This window comes from Sorex fumeus, unplaced genomic scaffold (genome assembly GCF_029834395.1).
Source record: "Sorex fumeus unplaced genomic scaffold, SorFum_2.1 ptg000034l, whole genome shotgun sequence".
Lineage (NCBI taxonomy): Eukaryota > Metazoa > Chordata > Mammalia > Eulipotyphla > Soricidae > Sorex > Sorex fumeus.
The window spans coordinates 35,195,013-35,209,741 of record NW_026606091.1 but is presented as its reverse complement, the minus strand read 5'-3'; the positions used below and the strand labels follow the sequence as shown (position 1 = coordinate 35,209,741).

General features: G+C 38.6%; 1 protein-coding gene across 2 annotated transcripts in view; it reads left to right on the top strand.

The window, feature by feature from the left end:
- ERP44 (endoplasmic reticulum protein 44) overlaps nucleotides 1–14,357 on the top strand; it is an 87,727-nt gene extending 73,370 nt beyond the window's left edge. For both annotated transcript variants that reach the window (XM_056116992.1, XM_056116993.1), the window contains 4 exons: nucleotides 982–1,093; nucleotides 2,045–2,186; nucleotides 12,806–12,911; nucleotides 13,760–14,357. In XM_056116992.1, the coding sequence (XP_055972967.1) occupies nucleotides 982–1,093; nucleotides 2,045–2,186; nucleotides 12,806–12,911; nucleotides 13,760–13,861 (462 nt within the window). In that variant the 3' untranslated portion in view covers nucleotides 13,862–14,357. The remainder of the gene's footprint in view (nucleotides 1–981; nucleotides 1,094–2,044; nucleotides 2,187–12,805; nucleotides 12,912–13,759) is intronic.
- The last annotated feature ends 372 nt before the right edge of the window (nucleotides 14,358–14,729 follow it).

Genomic DNA, 14,729 nt, shown 5'->3' with positions numbered 1-14,729 from the left:
AAGCAGGAAGTTTGAAATCTATACTTGTATTCTGGATAGAACTGGATAAGGGACTGGTTACAGGTGGTGACATTGAGGTTTTTCAACTGGCTCAAGTCTATGCAAAGAAGTTCAAACAGAACTTCTAGGAAGTAGCAACAGTGGGTAGGAAAAAGTGAGAAAGAAGAAGCTTTAAGTCAGCTTGCTTGCTAAAGCAGCAGTGTGATTGATGCTATGCCTGCTGTGAAAAAGTATGAAAACTGACCGCAATAGTGTTCATGATGTTAACAAAGTATGCATTAGTTTAAAACTGGCTGTATTTGGTGATTTTATTACTTGTTCATTTATTTTCATGCTGGGTTTCAAACCCAGGGCCTCACATATACAGAGAAAATGCTTTGCCACTGAGCTATGTCCCCTGTCTTTGTTTTGGGGCTGTAATCTTTTATTCTGAATCACTTTTCAACTTTGAGTAGGTCTCCTGTAAGAGCAGTGTTTCAGTAAAACTTAGAATAAACCTAAGCTTGCGAATCAGATTGCTGCTATCTGTAGGTTTTTAGTCTTGTCTCTGAAAACACTAATCTGATTTACCCCATCAACTTAAAATCAGTATCTTTATGAAAAAGCAACACAGTTTCTCTTCAGTAATTTGTTTTTTAGAACTGGCTCTCCCTGACTCCTCATTTGCACTACTAATAGATCAGGTCAGTGTACTGTACATCAGTTCTTGCAGTAAAACAGGACATGTGCTTCCTCTGGGAACTTCAGGTGCGGCGTTTCTCTGTTGCATCTTACATAGACTGAATTCAGAATTGTACCTCTTTGGTGGTGGTAGTGATGGTAGTTGCATAGATGTAAGAGATGCTAGACCAAACGCCGTGAAATCCTGTAGTATTATAAACCAATGATAAGTCAATGGGAAAAATTGTTTCTAGCTAGAAAATAATGACCAGAACTGAATGGAGAGGCTTGATAATTCTCATTGGATACTTTTCTATACAGGAATTGACAGAAGAAGGATTGCCTTTTCTCATACTCTTCCACATGAAAGAAGATACAGAAAGTTTAGAAATATTCCAGAATGAAGTAGCTCGGCAATTAATAAGTGAAAAAGGTAGACAGATTAAGGTGTTTATTTTCATCCTTCCTTTCTCTTTATTTCTTTTTCCTTCCTTCTCCCGTCATAGACGTACTCCACAACAGTTTTGAGTTAAAAACTTGTTACTTGAACTCTTCTCAATCCTGAATTTACATGCCATCGTGGGGGTGGGAAGACATTAGTATAAAACAGTGGCTTCAGAAAACCAAAAAGTGCAATGATGTTAAGTCCCTAAAATTAAATGATCCCCGAGATACAATAGCATGAAAAGTGGCACCCTGGGTGGACATGGTTAGCAAGCACTTTCTTCCATTACCTTGATACTTTCTGGTTGCTTTCTAGTCCCAGAGAAATAACCGAGATAAAGTTCTGATGAGCATTGACCTCTAGTGAAAGAAAGTTGGATGTTCTCTGTAGGCTGCCACACACCAGAAGAGGAATTTATAAGTCATCACTAACTTTCCCTTTGTAGTTATAGAGGAAAGTCAAGCAAAATAAACTGGAGGTACTGGATAGAGCCATGCCCTGATTTAGTAAATGGGGGTGGGGAGGAGAGGTGTGTGTTAAATTTTAATTGGATTAAAAACAGGTCAGTAGGGAATAGAAGGGCATCCTTGATGATGCTTGCATGAGAATAGCTTGTCTATCAGTTTTAGGAACTTACTCCCCAGACCTGGGTAATCTTCAAAGCAGATGAATGCCCACTTGAAAATACAAAATTCACTGTAGCATTTTGATTCAAGCAGAGTTCTTATAACTCCTAAGAAGGAAGGTTATACTCTTTCCTTAAGAACTAAAATCTACCTCCTGAAGTGTTAAAGTATTTGGGTTTAAGTTTTTTTTTTAATCTGTATTATGCTAAAGCATGTTAACCCTTTTTTTTAAGTTTTTGATTAACTTACAATTTTATGAGAATATAATCAAGAAAATTCATACATATTTATTCAAACTCTATTTCTTTTAAAGGTACAATAAACTTTTTACATGCTGACTGTGACAAATTTAGACATCCTCTTCTGCATATACAGAAAACACCGTCAGATTGCCCTGTAATAGCAATCGACAGCTTTAAGCATATGTATGTATTTGGAGACTTCAGGGAAGTATTGTAAGTAATTTTTTTTAGTTACTTAATTACTGATGTGTCTCAAAATTTAATTTTAAATGTTTGGATATTTGCAACAATAGTACTTGTTGTATGGATAAGAGCACATTTTCTTTCACTCTCAAATACGGTATAATTTTCTCAGAGAATTCTGATATAACCCTGTAGAAATGGTAATATTAGATAATTCTAATGCTTGGGGTTTAATCTTGAAAAGAAAAAGTTTATCTTCAGAGCAATTAGTTCTGAACTGAATTTCGCCTTTGTCAGCACCTCAAAGAAAGAACAAAAAATAACCCAGTATGAAAAGGTGGGTCAAAGAGATAGTGCCATGGTTAAGGCGCTTGCTTTGCACATGGCCAAACCTGGTTTGATCCCTAGTACTGCATATAGTTCCTCAGGCACCACCATGAATGATCTCTGATCACAGAGTCCCTAATAAGCCCTAAATACTGGTGATTGCATTGGCTGGAGCGATAGCACAGCGGGCAGGGCGTTTGCCTTGCAGGCGGCCGACCTAGGTTTGAGTCCTCCGTCCCTCTCGGAGAGCCCAGCAAGTTAACGAGAGTATTTCGCCCACACGGCAAAGCCTGGCAAGATACCCATGACATATTTGGTATGCCAAAAACAGTAACAACAAGTCTCACAATGGAGATGTTACTGGTGCCCGCTCGAGCAAATCAGTGAACAGTGGGAGGACAGTGCTGCAGTGCTATTGGTGAGTGTGGTCCTTGAATATAAAGTATGGAAAGAAAACAGGAAGCCTGGCTCAACAGGCTGAATACATGCTTGGCATGCAGGAAGCCCAGAGCTTGACTCTCCTCTCTTCTCCAGTTCCATCTTGAATAGGTTCTTTTTCCTACCTCTAGACGCTTACAGTGCTAATTTAGAGTCCCAAATTAGTAGAAATCAATAGGATTATGACTCAGGTTAGTCATAATAATTGTTAATAATTACTAATAATTAGCAACCAGAATATGTCCACCTTTAACTTAGATTACTTGGGAGTATTATATTAAATCAGGGAATTCCATCTTAGCTATCTTAAGTTTGCGTCTCTAATTCTAAAGGAATATTTAAAACAATATAAGACCAGAAGTATAACTCATAAGTAGACCATTTACCTTGCATATGTGAGGCCCTGGGTTCCATCCACAACACAGTGGGGGAAAGGAAAAAAGATTTAAAACACTGGGAATTCATTTTAGCATCATGTTGTCAGAGAACTGGTTGTATTCTTCATTAGATACTCATACACTCAGCTAGTTCACTGGGCCAAGAGGTGGGGATTTGGCCAAGCAAAGCTAATCTACCAGCTGGCAGTGACATCTCTCGGTAAAAAAGAAATGGAGTCAATAAGAATTCCCAAAGAAATCTGGAATGGGAGTGGTCCTCACTCATCCTTCAAGTATTTTGTCCTTTTTATAGGGATGGAGATAAGAGAAGTGCCCATATTTGAAGCTTTTTGTAGCAAATTACCTTTAATTTCTCCCTTAGGTGCCAGATTTTCTCTTCGAGGCACAATTCCCTCATATATTTTTTAATTGTAAAGAGGTACATGCCGTGTGAGCTACAAATTGAGTCTATGTGAATAAAAGTTCATGTTAAAAATCAAATAAAACATGCAGCAACGTGAATCTGACACATTTAATAGCTTGCATAATTGTTATTATGGTGCTTGGTAGTTAAGGCTTAAATGATAAGCAGTTTCCATAAATTACTGTAATTACTATTACTTCTACTTAATAACTCAGTGTTTCTGCGGTCAGTTGGAGGAAGTACGGTTTTGGTAAGGAGAAAGCATATTTATGATGGTCCCCTCTGTACCAGAGGAAGACACTGGTGGGCAAGAGAGGTAGCTACCAGTATTCTTTGCCTCTTATTTATTTCAGGGAAAAGCCTTAGAACAACTGAGAAACTTTGGAAAGGAAAATATCCACCAGGTCTACACAAGTAATAATGGCAGGACTGGGGTTTATGTTAGAGTGACTTGAACCCCTGGTGTTCCAGACTCATAACACTTGGTACTATAAAAGTTGTATTTTCTGTATATATAAAATGCAGCCTAAAACAGAAGGCTAAACACTGGAGCACATGCTTGCATGGGTTCAATGCCTGCCACCATGTGCTCTTCTGAGTACTGCTGGGTTGACCCCTCAGTGCTCCGGTATTGCCCTCAAAACAAGAAAATAATGAGAGGGTCTAGAGAGGTAGTATAGCAGGTGGGATGCTTGCCTTGCACACCTGGTTCGACCCCGGTTCGATTCCTGACATCACATATGGTCCTCCGAGCACCTCTAAGTCCTGAGCATTGCTGGGTATAGTCTAAAAACAAATTTAAAAAAATTAAATTTAAAAGAGAACATGAGGGGCTGGAGTGATAGCACAGCGGGTAGGGTGTTTGCCTTGCACGCAGCTGACCTGGGTTCGATTCCCAATATCCCATATGGTCCCCTGAGCACCGCCAGGGGGTAAGTCCTGAGTGCAGAGCCAGGAGTAACCCCTGTGCATCGCCAGGTGTGACCCTAAAAGCAAAAAATAAATAAAAATGAAAGAGAACATGAAATTGCTGGGTCATGCGGAAGCTCAATTCCTAATATTTTGAGGAATGTCTATATTGTCTTCCCATGACCTTCCCACCAACAGTGCATGTTTCCTTTTTCTCCATGTGCTGACAATGGTGGATGTTCTTTTTGATGTGTGTCAGTCTCTATGGTATGAGATAATATCTCATTCTTGTTTTAATTTGCATCTCTCTGATGACTAGTGATAACAGCATTTTTTCATAGGCCTTTTGGCCATTTGTATTCTTTCTTTGAGAAAGTTTCTGTTATCTCTTCTCCCCATTATTTGATGGGTTTTTTTTTTTCTTGTAAAGTTCTACTAGTGCTATATATATATCTGGGGAATCAACTTTTTATCAGATGAATGATGGGTAAATAATTTCTCCGAGTCCATGAGCTGTTGCTGTTTTGGCCTTCATTTCCTTTAGGTACAGAAGCTTCTTAATGTAGTCTCATTTGTTTATCTTTGTTTCCATTTGCTTGGTCAGTAGGGTTTCATCCTTAAAGATGTCTTTAATTTCAGTGTCAGAGGTCATGGAAAGTTCTGTCTACATTTTCCTCTACATATACCTTATGGATTCCAGAATCCTTATGGATTCTGATATTGAGGTCTTTAATCCATTTTGATTCAACTTTTGTGCATGGCATATTACATGTGACCGATCAGTTTTCCCAGCATCACTTATTGAAGAGGCTTTCCTTACACCACTTCATATTTTTTGCTTCTTTTTCAAAGATTAACTGACCATATACCTGAGGGTCTGGTTTGGATTTTCAATTCTATTTCATTGATCTGAGTGTCTGTCTTTATTCCAGTACCATACTGTTTTAATTCCTATTGCTTTATTGTAAGTTTTAAGTTGAGGCAAGTGATACCTTCCGTCTTTTTCCTGAGGATTGCTTTGGCTATTAGGGTATGGACATGGGGGAAGTTATTCCATATGAATTTCCATATGAGATTGATCTTATTTTTTTGGAAAATATCACGGGCATCCTGATAGGGATTGTATTGAATCTATATAATGCTTTGGGGAGTATTACGATTTTGATGATGTTAATCCTTTCATTCCATAAGCCTAAAAGGGTGGGAGGGTGGGTGGGAGGAAGAAAAAAGAAGTGTCTGCCGTAGAGTGAGTATAGTGGTGGAGGGAGTGGAGGGAAATTAGGGACATTCGTGGAGGGAAGTGTATACTAGTGAAGGGATTGGTGTTGGAACATTGTATGCCTGAAACTCAATCATGAGTAACTTTTTAACTCTGTAATTCACTGTGATTCAAAAAAACAAAAAGAAAGAAAAAGGAAATAAAAAAAAGATCAGAAAGAAGAATGAAAGATAGAGATTTTATTTACTAACCAGTACTGGAAACTAATTCTAAGTTGTCTCATTTCCTATAGTGATCAGGTTTCTTGTCAAACTTCAAGTTACTGGTTTCATAGAGAAAGAATAGTGTAATATTGTATGTGTGTGGGAGAGGGGGGAGAGGATGGCAGGTCTAAAAAAAATACTTTATTGTCCAGAGAGAAGAGAATAAATCATAAACGACAGGGTATGGTATACACTGTTGAACTTGCAGGAGAAACTTCTAACCAGTTGTGGACACCGAATACCCTCCCTACCAGCTGTTCCTTTGCTCAAAGGATTCTTAGATAGTTGTCACTGGACAGGAAAAAGGAGACTTCAAGTTGCTCCTTGGGAAATGGATCAGGCTAACACTAATGTTAGTGAGTTCTCCAGCACTGGACATCTAAGTCATTTGTCCCAAATCACTTTAACAACACTCTGGGAAAGTAGGCTATGGCTGGTTGACTGCGTACACGATAGGGTAAAGGGCAGGTGTGGTGATTGAGAGGCAGAGCACAATTAATATGAAGGGTAAGGTTTCTCACTAATTTAGCAATTTGGTCATCTCCTGTGATAAATTAGATTGTGTCCTTGAGCCTAAGGGAACAAACCAGGGATTGGATGGAATGATAAAGGATTTAGAGGTAGAGGTAAAGGAAACTTTACATCTGTCTCTTTAAAGTCACCAGTAAAGACTCTTTAGCTCTGAGAATGTGGTTTTGTTCATTCTTTACTGGATGGTTAAAAAAAAAAGTCCCTTTTTTAACCAAAAAATGATTTTATTAAATGGAAAAATATGGTTATAAGGAATCTTCTTAGACAATTTTATTTAGTTATTATTTTTTACCAAGATCTTTGTGACAAGAGTAGATAGACAGCAGTTGCTAGATGTTCAATAGACATTTTGATTAATTTATTTTGATTTGTCTCTACTATGAGAGTTGACAGTTTTTGAATGCATGCGTATTTGTAATGTATTTATCAACAACCCACTTATTTTCCACATAGTATCCTCCCTCTGTTCATCTCTAGTTTTGATTTTTTGAATGTTTTTCTGTTGATCACTGAGCAATATATAATATATGTGGACACACACACACACATATACCCATACACTTATATATTTTTCTGTATTTATTCTCATATTAATGTCATCATACAATTGACATTAATTACTTACCAGTGAGTATTTTGTATTTTGTAATTCATTTCAATACATTTTACTTTAACTTGGTTCTGTCAACGAAATAGACATGAAGTTCTGGCAGAGCCAGGCGCTGTACCAGTATTTTCTGTTTTCTCAGTTTATAACACATTTACACGATAGGCATTGTTCTCACTTTACAATGAATAAGCTTGGCCTTCAGGAGGCTGGAATTCGATCCCTAGCACTGTAGGTAGTTCCTTGAGCACCACCAAGAGTAATACCTCAGTAATAAAACAGGAATAGTCCCTGAACCGTATTGGATGTAGACAGGGAATAATCAGTGGTGAGGGAAGTGTGCATGTGTGTTTGGGGGGTGAGGAATGGGGGAGAGACAGTTTCAGTAATTTGACTCAGGTTAAATTTAATTAATTTGACTCACTAAGTAGTCAGTACAACATACTGGGTAAATGCTTAGAATCCAGATCTATTTTGATTCAGTTCAAATCCCATTTGATTATATACAGTTTATATCACACTGACAATTCCTTACCACTTCTGTGCCTCAGTTTCCTTATCCATAAAATGGGAATAGTAAGTGTTTACTTCATAGGGTCAGCAATAAATGACTATGAATATCTATCTGCAGCTCGTAGAACAGTGTCTGATATAAGTGCTTATTATGAGGTTTTTATTAAGTTTTCCTCTTTGCTATTATTACTGTTACAGGCAATAATATATTCAGATTTAAGTTCAAGTCTTTAGATAATAAAACATGTTTTTAATACTGTAGCACATTAAATAAATTTATATTGCAGTCAGTTCTGAGGAGCAGGAACTCACTCTTTGAAGGAAGCTCAAAAAAAGTGTTGTGTGAAACCTTTTAGAATGGCAAAATAAAAATACTGAAAGCATGAGGTATTGGTGAAGATATGGAGCAGCTGGAAGTCTCATGCATTCATGGCAGAAATAATTCAGTCACACTGCAAACAGTGTAGCATTTTCTAAAAAATGTTAAACATAAGGCATCTTTTTTTTTTTTTAAAGAAAAAATAAAACTGGGGGCTGGAGAGATAGGGCAGTGGATGGGGTGTGCATTGCCTTGCATGCAGCCAACCCAGGTCTGATCACACTCCATATTGCTCCTGAGCCCTGTCAGGAGTGACCCCTGAGCACAGAGCCAGGCGTAAGACCTGTGCACGGCCAGCTGTGGCCCAAAAACAAAACAGGGGGGCAAGGGAGAAAATTGGGTTCACATAACAAAGCCTGTGCAGAAGTGATGAAGGAATCCAAATGTTTTTCAGTTAGTAATTGGGTAAACTAATTGTGGTATGTACACCCATTGGAATACTATTCAGCTATAAGGAAAGGAACAATTTTTTTTACATCTGCAACAAAATTGTTAACTCTCAAATGCAGTATACTAAGTAACGAATGCCCTTCTCAGAATTACATTTTATATAATTCCATAGACATGCCATACTAGAAAAGGCACTTTTTTTCCCCCTTTTTTCATCACACCCAGCAATGCACAGGGGTTACTCCTGGCTCACGCACTCAGGAATTACTCCAGGCGGTGCTCAGGGTACCATATGGGATGCTGGGAACCGAACCCGGGTCAGCCGTGTGCAAGGCAAACACCCTACCCACTGTGCTATCACTCCAGCCCCCAAAAGGCACATTTTTAAAGTAGAGAACAGAATGGTGGTTGTAGGAGTGGGGGGAGGGAAGGGAAGGTCTAATTAAAAAACAAAAGTGTGTTAGAATAGTGCTGTTTTCTGTTGGTGGAGGTGGTATATGGTCTTATATATAAGGTCTTATATGCGTATGTTAAAACAATTGTAAGCATTAAAAAAAGTGAACTCTAATGTGTGCAAAATTAGTTTTATGTATTTGTCAATGCTGACTTAATTATGCACTTCACATTGTATGTCATTGTCTAAAATTTTCACAATCTAAAGATTTTATACAAATGAAGTGTTTGGAGAATGAAGAACACTTAGGTGTTCTAATTTTTTTAAAAAACTGCTTAAAATATCAACATACAAATGAATTAATTATGGCCTGAGTTCATTTATATTCATTTTTTGCAGATGATTATGTCTCTTTTCTTGACTGTTTTATCTCACTGTGTGTTACTTAATAATGATGGATAGTTTCTGGCCACAAGCTAGTGAGGAGTCCTTTATAATCTTTTTTTACTACATCAGTTCATATACATATATATATCTTTACCTTTCTTTCCAATATTTTACTCTTCTTTCTTCTCATCAACAAGGGGGGAAAAATTAAATTAGCGAAAAGTCGGCTTTGAGTGTTCTCTATGGCTTTGTTGCTTTAAAGATTTCATTACACATTATTTCTTGACTAGTAAGAGCATTTCATGTTGTATTAGTTGTGATCATTTAGAATTTGAAAAGTAACAGAGGCTTTATCTTAACATTATGTATGATTTGTGATTCTTTGGATTGAATAGATATATTTTAGCACTTTGCTATGGGTGACAGTAGATGATGTCAGATTAAATTTAAATTGATCTCTCAGTGTTCATCTCTGGTGCATGTGCAATTTCTTCAGCACCAGAGAACCTTTCAAAGGCGCTCTGTCAATACCTTACCTGACAGTCATTTGTATCTGTAAACTGTGCACTTGGCACCTGCTGGTCTCTGTTGCATTGGAGCTAGTGGGGAGCCAAAGTGGGTGTACAATGAAGTTATTGGTTGGTACATCTCAGTGGGAGTTATTGAAGGGAAGAAACAACATTTGCAGGGCCTCAAGAGAAGAGAAAAAAAGGAAACATAATATTAACATAAGACAGCTACTCTGTACAACCCAAAACATAATGATTTTAAAGAGTCAGTCAATCCTATTGAAAGAATTCAAGTTCTTTAAGGCCTGCATTTTAATTCTTATAACAGGTATGAAAAATAGGTTTCTGTTTAAAATACATGAAGAAGTGTCAAGGTATCAAGGTCTCATAGAGGAAATTCATATGAGCAGAAACTTAAAATAATGGGGGAAATGCTTAATGTTTGCAGAAATACACATTAAAATGCTGGGTATCTTTTACTTAACAAGTTACTAAATTTTTTTTTTTTTGGTTTTGGTCCACACCTGGCAGTGCTCCGGGCCCTGGGTCATTACCAGTGGTACCAGAGGATTGTGTGGTGTTAGGACTCGAACCCGGACCTCCTGCATATAAAGTATGTGCTCAGCTCCCTGAGTTATCTCTCTGTCCCCTCAAAACAAATTTATTAAGAAAAGGCAAATGTGCTTTAAGACTTTAATACACAAATCAGTTGAAGGAGCCAGGGATGTAGCTCAGTGGTATATAGCACATGCCTTGCGTCCCTGGCACTTTAAAAATTACCCTAAAATCCTTAAGAATACAATACAAAACAAAACAAACCCCCAAAGACCCATGAATACAAATAGCACCAAAATTGATGTTCTGTAGATAGAATTCGCCCACACTTTGTCAAGACTTCTTATTCTCTAAGCTAATAAACCTTCTTTATTAGCTATAATTCATGGGACTAATTTAAAGAAAAAAGACAGATATGTCCTGCCTGGGTGCTGCACGTTTGCTTCTGCATAATTGGTAACAAAGACAGTGAAGTCAGTGTGAGTGGGTTGTATTGGTTCATGTTATTTTTCCTCAGGCTGTTTTTTGAGGCCATCAGGGAAAGCTTTTTTCCATTATAGGGGAATGCCTTTGTATTATAGCGAAGACCTCCTCCAAAAGACAGTGGGGTGGGTGCATAACTCTTTGGGGCAAACCAATGAAGCTACATGTGCAGTTGAAGACAACTGCGAAGAAATTTCCCCCTGTTTGAGAAAATTTATGAAAAGATGGGGCCAGGGACATGGCTCAGGGGCCTGAGCACATGCTCTGCTGGCCTTCATCTCTGCAGACCTCCAGCACTGTATCAGAGAGTAGCTCCTGAGAATCACAGGGTGTGTGCCTCCCCTTCCCCCCCCCCCAAAAAAAACCAACACCAACACTTCTACCCTGGCTTAGATGAGTTTGATAACTGGTTCTACTGGTAGTGATTGCTCTCAAGAACCTTGATCTCAAAAAATCATTTGGAATCTCCCCATTTAGGCTGCCAGTTGCAGCAGGCTGACGGGGCCCAGACCCTTGTACCAGCTGAATGGTGCAGTGAGTTTTCTTCCAGTTGTCAGTACTATTTAGTACTATTCTGGTAACAAAGTCATCAAGTTTTAAGTGATTAGCCCTTAACCAGCTGATCCCTTGGTCCCTATTTTTAGTGCATTTTAGAGAATAGAACCGAAGGTTTTTTAGTTGCATGTGTTAAGGAAAAATTAACTTAAGAAAAAATTCTCATACCTGTTAATGCCCAGGTATGAGAATGGTTAAGTAAACTTTGGGACAATATCTTCAAAGACTAATGTGCCTCTTAAAAATGATAGACATTGGGGCTGGAGCGATAGCACAGTGGGTAGGTCATTTGCCTCACACCTGGCCAACCCAGGTTTGATTCCCAGCATTCCATATGGTCCTCCGAGCAAAACCAGAAGTAATTCCTGAGTGCACGAGCCAGGAGTAACCCCTGTGCACCGCCGGGTGTGACCCAAAAAGCAAAGAAAAAAGACATTTAACTTTTTTTTTTTTTGGCGAAGTACTAGAAAAGAGGGCCAGACTGTTCTGTGTGCACGCATGCACCTGTGTGTGTGTGTGTGTGTGTATGTGTGTGTTGTGTGTCCGTCCGTCCGTCTGTCTGTCTTTGTTTGGGTGAGGCACACTCAGTGGTGCTCAGGACTTGGTCTTGGCCACATGCACAGAGATGATTCTTAGCAGTGAGTGGGACTATATGTGGTGCTGGGCATCAAACCGGGATTGACTGCGTGTATACACTGCTAGTTTCAAGAATCAAGATTACAGTGATCTCGGGGCTGGAGCAGTAGCACAGCGTTTGCCTTGCATGCAGCCAACCTAGGTTCGATTCCCAGCATCCCATATGGTCCCCTAAGCACCGCCAGGGGTGATTCCTGAGTGCAGAGCCAGGAGTGCAGGAGTGGCCCCTGTGCATCACCAGGTGTGATCCAAAATACCAAAAAAAAAAATATATATATATATATATATATATACATATATATATATATATATATATATATAAAACAGTGATCTATAAATGCTCAACAAGTGGATGGCCTAACATTTGATGGTAGGATAGTAGGATTATAGGTCCTCTTCTCTTTTTTCTTTTTTCTTCTTTCTTTTTACTTTTCTTCTTTTCTCCTCCCTCCCTCGTTCCCTTCCCCCTCCCTCCACCTCTGCCTTCCTTCCTTACTTTCTGTGCTCAGAGGCCACTCCTGGCTCTGTGTTCAGGAGTCACTCTTAGCTCAGGGGACAGTTTGGCATGCCAGGGATGGAACCAGTGTCTCAGCTGCAACTGCAAGCTAGACGAACAGGCATCTTAACCTTTGCACTAGTTCTCTGGCCTAAGAGTCACATTTTGAAAAATGTTTCTCTTTAAAGTTGTGAACGTGGTAAAAGAGAAGTCCATGTAAATAGTTTAACCTGAATTATTACTGGGCATTTTTTTAGAATTCCCGGAAAACTCAAGCAGTTTGTGTTTGACTTACATTCTGGAAAACTACACAGAGAATTCCACCATGGTCCAGAACCAACTGATACAGCCCCAGGAGAAAAGGTGAGAACTTGGTTTTCAGTGACAGTTCTTTCCCCCTTTTTTTTTCAGTTCAAGTGCAAAAAATCTAGAGCTTTTATACATAAACTTGAGCTCCTGATCTTCAATATCCTTGTAAAGATGCTCTGAGCAGGATTGGGAAGATAGCTCAAAGGACTGGAGGCCTAGGTTGGACCTACACATGGAGACCTAGGTTTGACCCCACCTCTTTGTGGTCTCAGGAGTAACGCCTGAACACCACTAGGTGTGACTTGAAAACTAAAACAACCTGAACATGGAACTGGAGCCATTGTATAGACGTTAGGGTGCTTGCTTTGCATGTGGCCAACCTGGGTTTGATCCCTGGCACCCCATTTGGTCCCCTGATCCTGCCAGGAGTGATCCCTGAGCGCAGAGCCAGGGGTAAGTCCTGCGTACTGCTGAGTGTGGCCCAGAAACAAAAACAAGAAAACTCTAATGTGAACAAACTCTAGAAAAACACTCAGATCTTTTTTTGTTTTGTTTTTACCAAAAAATCAGCCACCTTAGTCAGGATTGTGCTACCTCTGTGGCATGCTGTGGAAAATATGCAGGCCGAAGGGGTTTTGTTTCCTCCCACAAACCTCAGGAGCTATCCCCAAGTCAGTAGTTGGTGGTTCTGTGGCTACCCTGCCCGGGAGAATCTGAGTGAAGACATTTGAATTTAAAAAAGCAAGATTTCAGACTTAACCTTTATCTTTCGCATACAGCCACCTAATTTATTGAATTTTAAGCAGTTTATTATAGGGGAGGTATTATTCATTTAATATTCTTATATATCATAGTATCACAGAATACATTGATATAAAAATGTTTTGTTCTTTCTACCATAGGAAGAACAAGATGTGGCAAGCAGCCCACCAGAAAGCTCCTTCCAGAAGCTCGCACCCAGCGAATATAGGTATACTTTATTGAGGGATCGAGATGAGCTTTAAAAACTTGAAAAACAATTTGCAAGCCTTTCAAACAGCAGCATCATTGTATGTGGTGGAAATAGTAAACCTATATTTTCATAATTCTATGTGTATTTTTATTTTGAATAAACTGAAAGAAGTTTTGGGTTTTTAACTTTTTTTTCTCCCCCTGACTCTGAATGCATCATGTCATTAATATAGCTTCATTCAAAAAAAAAAAAATCTGCTGGGTTAAAAAAATGTTTTTTTCCAGAGGCCTCTCTTTGCTTTAAATCTGCCCTGTAATTTTTGTTTTTTTTTAAATAAATCAAGTAAAAGGCGACATTGCCAGAAACATACCATTAACTTGCACTACTAGGTTAGGGAGGGTTTAGGGACGTTTCCTATGGACATTTTCTTTATTTTTTTTCCTTTACATATGATCAATTCTGTAGGACCTTCATTATCACAGTTCTTAAAGCCAAGGGGTCTATATTCTGGATACTTGGGTGGGGAATAAATTAAAATTTTCACACTGTGTATTGTGTTTTACTGATTTGATCAGCAATAGCTTATGAAAATTCCATAGTGGTTTTTTTTTTTTTAATTCTTAATGTGTAATTTAAACATACCATGAAGAGGAGGAGAGCCATAAGCTAGAACATTTGGCAGGAACTGTCCTTATGAATTAAGAACAGAAAATGAAAAGTGTTATTAAATTTCTATGTGTTTGACAAAGTAACATATGGATGGTATTTAGAATTTGAATTATATGTAAATCTGGGAAAGGGGGATATTATGGAGCAAGTTACTAGTATTGAACTAGATGACTTTCAAGGCTCTCCTATCATGCTATTCTATTTCCAAAGAGAAAAACCAGCAGAGAAATGGTATTTCAAGAATTCTAATC